Source organism: Coptis chinensis, chromosome 4 (genome assembly GCF_015680905.1).
Source record: "Coptis chinensis isolate HL-2020 chromosome 4, ASM1568090v1, whole genome shotgun sequence".
Lineage (NCBI taxonomy): Eukaryota > Viridiplantae > Streptophyta > Magnoliopsida > Ranunculales > Ranunculaceae > Coptis > Coptis chinensis.
In genome coordinates, this window is record NC_141459.1 from 20,741,502 (window position 1) to 20,752,223 (window position 10,722).

The 10,722-nt window shown below is 36.9% G+C and overlaps 1 protein-coding gene and 2 long non-coding RNA genes across 4 annotated transcripts; 2 read left to right on the forward strand and 1 right to left on the reverse strand.

The window, feature by feature from the left end:
- The first annotated feature begins 1,870 nt into the window (after positions 1 to 1,870).
- LOC147502512 (uncharacterized) lies at positions 1,871 to 2,931 on the forward strand. Its single transcript, XR_015221720.1, has 3 exons — positions 1,871 to 1,921; positions 2,390 to 2,543; positions 2,790 to 2,931. It is a non-coding gene; the product is annotated as an uncharacterized LOC147502512 (long non-coding RNA).
- A 1,027-nt stretch (positions 2,932 to 3,958) lies between these two features.
- On the forward strand, positions 3,959 to 5,273 carry LOC147502513 (uncharacterized). 2 transcript variants are annotated; one of them, XR_015221719.1, is made up of 3 exons: positions 3,959 to 4,202; positions 4,289 to 4,402; positions 5,054 to 5,273. It is a non-coding gene; the product is annotated as an uncharacterized LOC147502513 (long non-coding RNA). The 2 variants fall into 2 exon arrangements; XR_015221718.1 differs by having other exon boundaries at positions 3,959 to 4,175.
- Positions 5,274 to 8,952: 3,679 nt separating this feature from the next.
- LOC147502514 (uncharacterized) lies at positions 8,953 to 10,515 on the reverse strand. The gene is made up of 3 exons (XM_086607294.1): positions 10,158 to 10,515; positions 9,516 to 10,041; positions 8,953 to 9,419 (listed from the first exon to the last, which is right to left on the reverse strand). Exons 1-3 carry the CDS (start codon positions 10,311 to 10,313, stop codon positions 9,259 to 9,261), a joined length of 843 nt encoding a protein of 280 aa, XP_086463420.1. The 5' UTR covers positions 10,314 to 10,515; the 3' UTR covers positions 8,953 to 9,258.
- Between the last annotated feature and the right edge of the window lie 207 nt (positions 10,516 to 10,722).

Genomic DNA, 10,722 nt, shown 5'->3' on the forward strand with positions numbered 1-10,722 from the left:
ATACTTTTCTCTACATTTTAAATGAGAGGTCGGGCTTCTTTGTGTAATGTGTAACTAGATGTCAACCCACAATTTTTCTTGACGCCATAAGATCTATAATAAAGGAATTTGACAAAATGGCCTATAGAAACAGACTTTGGACTTCTTTGTTTGTGAAGAGCAAATCAAGTTATAGCTAATGCCTTGTATGTTTATCCACTAGAATTCTTAGCAAGAACAGATTGATTGGTTACATTCCGGCAGAGTTTGGAAATCTGAGAAGTGTTATGGAGATGTAAGGAACCTCCAGTTTTTCCTATTTTATTACATTAACATACATGTGTAATGTTTCTGAACCAATCTAACCATGCTATTATATTGTAGAGACCTATTAGAAAATCAACTCTATGGTCAAATTCCTCGGGAACTTCGGTTCACTCAGAAATTTGTTTTCACCGTGAGTTATACTTCTGATGTTTAATATTAGAGAATGAATCCCGAATTCAGCCTCTCGGGGGAAGAACCTGAGGTTTTAAACTTTTAGGACATTGGCTCTGTGACAAATGTGTGTTCAGTGCACCTTTTGACAGATCCCTAGCTGATGCAATCGCACTGGTCATCCTTCTCATGATCTTAGTGGCAGCATGCAGACCGCACAATCCACCTCCATTTTCTGAAGGAGCTTTGGACAAACTAGGTGCGTCCCCACTCCATATCTACTCGAATAGTTGTTGTGGCCCAAATGGCTTGTTTACTCTCCGTCACCTAAATATGTTGTCCAATGTTTAGTGCGCACCAAGATGATTAAGAGTCTTAATTAGCTAATTGTCCGGAGCTTGTGGTCCTGATTTTGATGAATAGCAGTAATGGCAACTTGTGGGTTGACCACTTGGGTAAACAGTGGGAGCATTCAATTCTCTCTAAACAGTGGGATCACTTTAAAAACAATTTGAAAATTAGAAAATATGAAACCGCTTTAAAAGTGATGTTAAATGTAGAAAAAAGCAAGTCACTGAATAAGTGATGTCCTGTGGTTCTAGTTTTTTTATTTTTTTCACCAAAATTAGCTTATTACCTCTTACTTGTGTTCGATCTTGGATGAAAAACTTGAAAACCCAGTTTATTGGTCAAGATTATCTTCAGGTTCAAAGTAACAATATTGATAGCATAATGGCATTTGGATTTGGAGATCTAACCATGGATACTACTGCGATGATCGTTATAATCAAAACCGGTTGTGGAATGAAAACCATTTGGATATGATGGGACTTGATGCACCTGACCTTGGCCGGGTCTAGAGGAAAATCTACGGGTTTTTTCACCTTTGTAACTTCAATGAACATAGTTTTTCTGCTCTCACTAACATGGGTATGAACATTTCCCCTTATTATGAGATGGTGGATCACCAATTTGAAGCGAGTCTGCCGTCGGTGTGTGACTGATCGTAAAAGTTTGCATGGATTTTTAAACTTTCCCACAGAGTGCGAGTTACACAAAGCACTTGGTCAAACAACACCAGCAAAGTTGCAATGATTATCTGTGGATCCCAAATGGCTCAGGTGATGATGTGCGTAGCAGCTCAATTTGCAATATAGATTTCACTGGAAGTAGGGAGCCATCACCGGGTATCCAATGGATTTATTTTGAAAAAAGAGATCTGCGATAATCTATTGGATGCAATGGTTTCATATATGCAGATAATCAAATACTTGGATCCTATTAGATATGATATAGGACAACTAGTTTTTTTTTTTTATATTTTTCTTCTCTTAGATACTTGCTATCAGGTGGATAAACTGAATCGTTCTTGTTATACACGGGTTTCTTTTCCGGTTTCTGCAAAGTTTCTCTCTTGTTGGCTTAGTACTAATCATACATGCACGGGAATCATGGGAACAAAGGGTAGTACTCAATATATGGAAAACCTGTTTCCCCTTTATAGGTGACCCTTGATCTAATATTCTTATAAATTCTAATATGTCACACGTGCTCTAGCTCTTGAAAAATCAGAAGTTGTTTTCCTTGTCTCTTGTTAATCTTGAAATGTAAACTTCCTGCAGTTTATTTGGATTAGTTGTATAACACATGTTCATGTATGCTGTCAACATATTCTTTTGGAGGCGTTATCATGTCAATTATCCATTTATATGAACAGAGTTAGGATCTGAAGAAGAAGTCTTCCTCGTCGGCCACGACTCTGGCGACACTTGCTCTACGCAGGCTGTCTTTACAAACTTGGACATGGAGATGGACCCCAAAACCAAAGATTACGAGGCTTTACAGAGTTAATGCCTTTAGGATTAGTTACTGTAAGATTTGAAGCTAGACTTGTGCAGTTTATATAGTCGTTTACAAGTTATATCTTGCTGATATGTGTTACTTAATTAACTGGTGACTTTCCCCTGTGTAGAAGGGTCAGGGCTGGACTTCTGGACTATTGTTATACCAGTAGACTATTGTTATGTAGTGGCCTGGGTAGAAGGGTCAGGGCTGGACTTCTGGACTTAGGACAAAGTGAGAAACAAGTTGAATATGATCGTGCTGGTAGAGCAATTAAAGGCCAGGTAAGTTGTTTAACATTTATTCATGTATATGTTCATTGGTTCCCTTGTTTGATTGCCGAGCCTTAGTGTTTGGAAACCCCTTTTAGTCTTCAACAACACTTTTCATTCCCGCTTCAATTTGGATGGCATCTTTTATAGATTAATGCCCCTCAATCTGTTTTAGGGCTATCAGTCTATCATTTGTAACAACTCTGATATTTCTCGTATTTCGGTTTTTTTCTAAATTTTGATGATTTTGAGATGTAGCTGTTCTCACATATATATGGTATTTGCTGGAGACAACACTTACAAGAAGTATGAGGAGGATATCTATATTAACAACCATACATGTGTATGGGGTTCTTGGTGGAAAGATCATCAGTGGGGTTACAAATGCTGCAAGCAAATAATCGGGGAGCGACCTCTTGCGACCGAGCAAATTGAATTGAGGTCGCTAAAAGCGACTCTGAGATCTTTTGAAAGCTAACATTGCTCGTAAAGAGGCCACTCAAGGTGAGTCTATGCTCTATAAAAGATCGCTCTGTAAAAGACAGACATGCTTTTAAGTTGCTAAAATTATAAAATCAAAGAATTAAAAACCAAAGGGTTTGTCATGATAAATTGATTTTACAAGTGTGGTCAGAATTGTCATGAACCAGATCTAATCTTTATCCGGGTCGGTAATTGCATTCTTTTGTATTTATAATTTCACGAAACATTGAATATTGTCTTTTGATGTTAAACTATTGTGAATATAAAATTTGAAGGAATCTCCATTGAAAATTGTTTTTTGTTTTTCTTCTTTGACGCTTTTAAAAAATACTTGCAATGTGTAGCCTAACATGTCTTAAATCTTACAGAGGATCCTACACATGTAGAAAACAAAAATCTTGCTACTTGAGAAACTGATGTGCCTGATGATGTGGTTCTTAACCAGAAAAAAAAACTTGCTGAAACACTTAAGAAGGTTTGTGTGCTCGTTGTTATTCCTTTTCCTATTATATGCTTATTGCGTGTCCAGTTGGCTATATATATACATGTTTTTTGCTTGAAACTCAAATTTTACCTTAAGAAGCTCTTGATCTCGACTTAAAACACATTTGCAGAGAAAGACATGGTTTTGCGAGATTATGCCTCAAGCTTGAAACAACCACCATAAAAGATAAAGACGTGGTTTCCGGAGATTATGCCTCGGGCTTTTCCAAGCATAGCGGTGTTCATTGACCGTAAGTTTCCAAGTGATATATCGTTTTGGACTTTCCAAGTGCTTAATATATAGATATTGCTTTGTACTCTTAGTGCCACGCGTCTGAGGTCAAAAGTATATATATTTTGCATTTAGAAAGGTGTCCACAAATTGTAGGAAGTATACATAATTTAGATTGTGAAGTCTTGTTGAGTTATGAGCTAACATTTTACTGCTGAAGCATATACTACTGACATGCCACAAAAAAGCCACTGCAGACCACTAACAGCCCACACACAAGCCACATAGGCCAAGTTCTTACCCTTTTTTGCATTTAGAAATTAAAATGATGTTTATGCATTAAGTATGAAAGCGCTTGTATCTTTCCAGCTAAGTGAATTTAATATTCTGCTGGTATTTATCAAGTATTTGTTCAATCGTATTGCAGGCTAACCCGGATTATAAAGGTATGTCATCATTGTAGGCTTGGGGAGGTGCCTCTCTCTCTTTCTCTCCCTCTCCCAATAGGCTTCTTTTATTTTTGTGGTTCCTTTTATGACTTTATTTAATTTGCTTGCAGGTCCTGCTTGGTATTGATTTACACACATGCAATGCTGGTGCATTTGGCTAGTTCGCCAATGGAATTGGAAACACTGATGCCGGTTTTGTTATGGGTGCTGGAAAACTCCTTAAGGTATGTTCGTGATTTCTTTGTAGCTTATTGATATTCCAATCCCATCCAGTCAAGCTATGTATGAAAGCATAAAAAACGTTTAAACCTAAGTAAGATGGACATTTCATATTCTTGAAACCCCTAAAAAAATCATCCCCGCTCAAATCATGCCCCCACCGCAATGCAAAGATACTAGTGTATATAGTGTCCTTTTGATTCGAGGATTAGTTATTTGACTTAACCGGCATTGGTCGAGATGGTTAAGTAGCCGGGTTTTACTTAATCAATATATATTTGAGTAGTTAGGTTTACGAATCGGGTCCGAGGTTTTAATATATGATATGAAAGTATATTATTTGATTTTCAGGTTATGACGAGATTTATGTCTATGAAATGTTGAAAATACAAAGGAGATTTTGCCGAAATTTTTATGTCTTTCGTCAAGGTGTCTGACAAGGTTATAGGGTTTTGGGGCGTTACATAAACTTTCAATACTATGCTTCTATTGCTACTAGTCTATTACCATACTCTTTTTTCTGAATTTTGTAGTTTGAGTATAAGAAGCTACTACTTAAGAATAAGATATAATGATATAAGTATATATCTATACATATTTGTTTTCTACTGCCTAACTCCTTTTTATTTATTTCTATTGGTGTATATGATGAAAAGGACTTTTCTGATGATACCATCCCAAAGTCATCCCCTGATACTTGCAACTATTGAAAGTGGGAGTTCTGTACAAATGACGTGAGAGCTTGAGTTTAGGGACAAGTCCCATTGATTTGGAAAACAATGTATATTTCATTCGTGACAAGTCTTATTTATGAAAAGACGTTTTCGTGATATTATTTTAATAAAAGATTATGTGATTAGATGTACTTGTGAGATTTTTTGTTTATGTTATGGACGTAGAATACCCAATAAGTGGGGACATCTTTATGCAGGTTAGTAGTCTCCCAAAAAGAGTGGTTTTGGGGGAAATTATTTTTTTTACATATGAAATAGTTTTGTAACGGTGGAAAACCGTAACTAAGCTTTGTAATAAGTAACACTTACAAAGCAACAAAACCGTTACCAAAATATTACAAATTCTATAAATCAATTACATAAATAAACGTTACTAACTTTCTAAAACCGTTACTGTTGTTGGAAAAGAGTAACACAAAAAAGCGTTACTAATACTATAAAACCGTTACTGTTGTTAAAAACGAGTAACGGTCAAAAAGCGTTACGAACTCTATAAAAGCGTTACTAATGTTAGAAAAGAGTAACACAATTAAGCACATAAAACCGTTAGCAAATATTTTTAGTTACGGAAAAAACCGTTACAATAAATAATTATGTAACGGTTTTAAACCATTACAAATATTAATAACTCATTAGAAACGCCAAAACTGTGATGCAAAAAAACCGTTACAAATATTTTTAGTAACGGTTTCTGACCGTTAGGAATGTACTGTTTTGGTATAGTGAGCTTGAATGGCAGAAAGAAAAGATAAGAATACAGCTCCCCCTTTCGCATAGAACTGTCTTTAGTTGATGAACTTCGAACAACTGTTGAGACGTTCTGGAAGTGAAACTGCCGGTTTAGGCAATGACAAACAATAACACTGATTTGATGTGAGTTTCTTGGCTGCTACTACTAATATCACTGTTGAAGTCTTGCATAACATAAATTGCAAACAATAACAGTGATTTGATGTGAGCTTCTTGGCTGCTACTATCAATATCATTGTTAAAGTCTTGCAAAATATAAATTGCAAACAATAACAATGATTTGATGTGAGCTTCTTGGCTGCTACTATCAATATCATTGTTAAAGTCTTGCAAAATACTGTTCTGGGTACTCCTGAAGACTGAAACATGAGTGCAGTTTAGGTTTGACTGCTACCTGGAAACGTGAGTGCTGAATAGTGGGGATGTCATATTGTTGAGATGCAAAGAAGTGAGTTCGCCAAGACATGATGGAATATGGAGACATGAGTGCTCTTCCACATACGTCTTCATATTCTCCTTGCCTTATACACTACTCTGGATCCTCATATCTCCATAATCTCCCCCTCAAGTTGGAATATACAAGACGGAGTTGGAACACACAAAGGCTTGTCTATTCCAATTTGAACTAAGGACCGAGCACCACTGCGGCATAAAAGGAATAAAAAAAATAATAAACGCGATTGGATAACCCCAAACATGATGAGGATAACAAAAAAATGCGAACATAATAACCCTAAACATGATGAGGATAACAAACAAACGCGGACAGAATAACCCCAAACATGATGAGGATAAAAAAAAACGCTGACAGAATAATCCCAAACATATATGATGGGGATAAAAAATCACAGATTGGATCGAATCTGGCCCAATTTGACGGGCTAGGTGTTCTTCGAGTGAGTTAAATCAGTAACATGAACAGGATAACCCACATAGGAAATAGCTCAACGTGGCACAATTTGACCTTCTTCTCTACCCATTTACTCACAATACCAGATCACAACACCCAACAAACCTATAATCAAACTCCATATAGAAACGAGTTGATAATATGTAACTGTCGGCAAGGATGAACCTCAATTTTCTTTTTCACCAGTGGAGAACCTCTGAAACAGTATTGGAAATAGAGGGAATAATTCTTCGTGAGATAAAGGTCGTGTGCCCCGATAATACTTCAAACAAACAACTTGATCATGTTCTAGTAACTGAGACAGAAGACGATATCAATAACAACTGCGCAGAAGCTAGAAACCCAAACATCCATAACGGCATACAAACGATACTACCCCTCCAATCCTAGACGAGAGTGTAAACTACCTTCCAAAGACTTGATACTTCAAAAAATCTTGGAACCTGATGTGTGGAGGCTAGAGCGCGTGAGCACCTTCGTCAAGGCATATTGGAGCGCGCGTGCGCGCCCTCTACTCTTCCAACTTCCAAGATTCGTATGATGCACCCCTTGGGCTGGCTATACTTGAAGCGCGTCGCATCTCTTCTTTGAATAAAAAACGACGAATAGTACTAAAACCAACCTTTGGCGTGCACGCCTAGCAGAAGGCTTATACTAAGCGCATGCGTGCCTCGTCCAATACTAACTTCAAAGACTCCGGGATATAGAGAGGTTGTGCCCCTCTTATCAATACTAAGACAGAGAGATTGCGGAAGATGTAGACTGCGAAAGCGAAACAATACTAAAAAACCAATACTGAGAAACTTTGGATTTCTCTCCTAGCATTCTTCAAACAAATTTAAACACTAGCGGAATCTTGAAAACTTACTTCGAACCATAGAGAATAATAAGATGAGAGATTCCGGAACTCATAATACTTAAACATGACGATGAACAATGCCTGTGAACAATGTGATGAATAGTACCACCGGTGAACAGTGCGGTGAATAGTGAAAGATTGAAATTTCAATTGAGATATAAGACCTTCTTTTTATGAGAAAGCTTGAAACTTAACTTGAATACTAAAAAACTGAAAAAGAATTGATTTTTTTCTTCTTCTTGTATACTAATTTTAGGAGATATCTCTCCTAGCACTCCTAGCATACCACTAAACTTATATTTGAACCTAATGCTCTGATACCATGTAGAATTCCATATTAGTGGTGATGCTAGGAGAGTTGTGACATTGTTCTAATTAGAGAAAAACCAAAAAGAAGAAGAATTTAGAAGAGAGTAAGCTAGAATAATAGGGTTAGAGTCATTGTATATTGATTGTTCTCTACCCAGAATTACATACTTACACTAAACTAAAACATAATAATAGAAACTACTATATACAGATATCCACACTTATAGAAACGTGACTTTTTATATTGGACAAATTCTAATACTGACATATTCTAAGTGGCAACAAACACAAAGACCGAGACGAGATGTTCTTAAAATGCCATGTTAATTATCAATGATGGAGAAGCACGAAATAAGTAAATAACAGAAAACTTTACCTTAATCAGTATACAAAGTTTCACAATGAAATAGCAGATGACATCTAACTACAGATGCATCCAAAGATGATAGTAGTCTTTAGGAAAAATGCATACGGATGGTAGTAGTTGCATGAAAACAAATAAGAGCCATGGGCTAGATAGCAAATTAAAATAGGTGCATAGTTAGAAACTTCAAACCTAAATAGATGCCTAAACAATAAATATAGTTCTAAAAAGAAAAATATAGTACGACCTATTTTCTAGGCCTTTCTAAGCACGTGAATTTAGTGATTCAAGCCCCTTGATTGAAAATCTTTTCTTTTCTCTCTTATCTGTCAAGTTGAGTATCGGTACCCAATTTAAAACTTGGTAGGGCATGAGATATGAAAATAAAACAAGAGAGAAAATTGAACAAAGTACACCCAAACTCTCACCACACCCATCAGACCGTGAGAGCCTCCTATCTTATAACTAATGATCCCAACACAATGATCCAATGAGATATCTTTTGCCTCCTCAAATACTTTCGACCAAAGGAATATGAATCCCTTGATCATGTGGTTGATGGCCAGTTATTCTACATGCCCAAACTTTCTGTGCACCAACAACATATACCAAAGAGATTATGATTTACACACTCCCTTTAGAGGGACCCCAGGTCATACACGCTAGGCACGCACGTAACTGCACACAAGGCTGGTACACACCAGACAACGCTTGCCCAATATAACATCTTCATGATCAGATAGGCTTTAGAAAGACTTTGAAATGAAAATCCATTATTTAATAGCTTTAGACCTTTAGTGAACCAGGCTATATGTCAAGTGCCAAACATATATTGGCTAGGCTAGAAATCTGTGCGGTCACGATTTTCGTATTTTTGTGATAAACAGAATGCTAACCAGAAGCCTTGCTTTTGGCTTCATAGGATACAAGAAATCTTACCGGTCATAGCGGATCACAATACCAATTACGGTGCCCACCAATCGAATAAATATACCAGCAGTAAGTACAATGGGAACAGCCATACCCAGCACTAGGGTTACAATTTTCAGAGGCTTTGGTGGTCGCACTGGAGATAAGGTTGCTTCAAGAAATCCATCTAGGTATTTCACACAATAGAATGAGGATAAGTAACAAACTATTTACATACTAAACTATACCAAAGAAATTACCATAATCAAGGGTATTGACTTACGTGCAAAAGCAGGTGATATCAACCAAACAAGAGCAACATAGGATGACCCAATCTTAAACAAAGTTCCTAGAATCAAAATAGCAAGCCACTGAACAAAACCAGCTTTAAATAGCCACCTCTCAACCTCTGACTGGATGATATCAGCTCCAAATATAGGTGACCCCTTCTGCTTTCTCTTGGAAAAAACATGCCGCAGATATTTCAAGAGAATGAGATAACCCATATGTTGACCAATTAGAGCGCCCAGAACAGCAGGTGCAACAAATAACCCGAGAACTAACCATGGGCTGGCAATGTATGGTACCGGCGAAGAACAAATAAGTGGTAGAATGAAAGAAACAGTAACAGAGAAGCTCAGTGAAAATATCCACATGAGAAGAACACTTAAACATGATAATCCCAGTGAAACTACAGCCGGATAACCACCTATAACTAATGATGTTGTCCATATCAGAAGGGCCTGCAGTACTACTGAGTTATGAAGCATATTCGCAAAACTTTGACGGTAGACAACCATGTAAGTTCCCTGAGAAGTGTAAACGCAAAAAGACCATGCATCAGAAATTACCTCACAGTGAAAACAGTTTCCTCAAAGTAAAAGAAAGTTTCCAACAGCTAATACAGTCTCGCTAGTTACATTACCAGAATGTCAAAGAATACCGCCTGATCTTGAACTACGTCTTCAGCATTTTTTACTTCTTTCGCTTTTGGAAAATGGGGTGAAATGGCAGTTTGAAGTAGAAAGGCAAGCATATTTTCACCAAGGTGCTGAAGTGAGCCTGGCTTCAAGAGTTCCATTTTGTCATTCTGTAACGCAGAAGCATTTTAAATTACTACTAAAGCAAATTATCATAACTGAGGTGGTGAGAGGCATCAAAAGACCGGACGAGAATATTATCCTTCTCTGGTGGTAACTGGTGGTACATGGGAATAATATACATGGATGTCGCTTTATATAATATTCTAGTCAATGTGCACTGCAATAAAAGCAATGGTTTTCAACAAGGAAATGACGATAAGGTTAGTAGTGCAATTATAGACTAAAACACTAAAAAGGGCAATGTACTATTTGAAGTTTACTAATTGAAACAATATAATGTACTATTTTTTTGACCAATTTATACAATGTATTATCTCAATATGAGCAATTGACATAACAACCGTAATTCAAGTCAAATTAGATTGACGGACTGATAACATGTCAGGT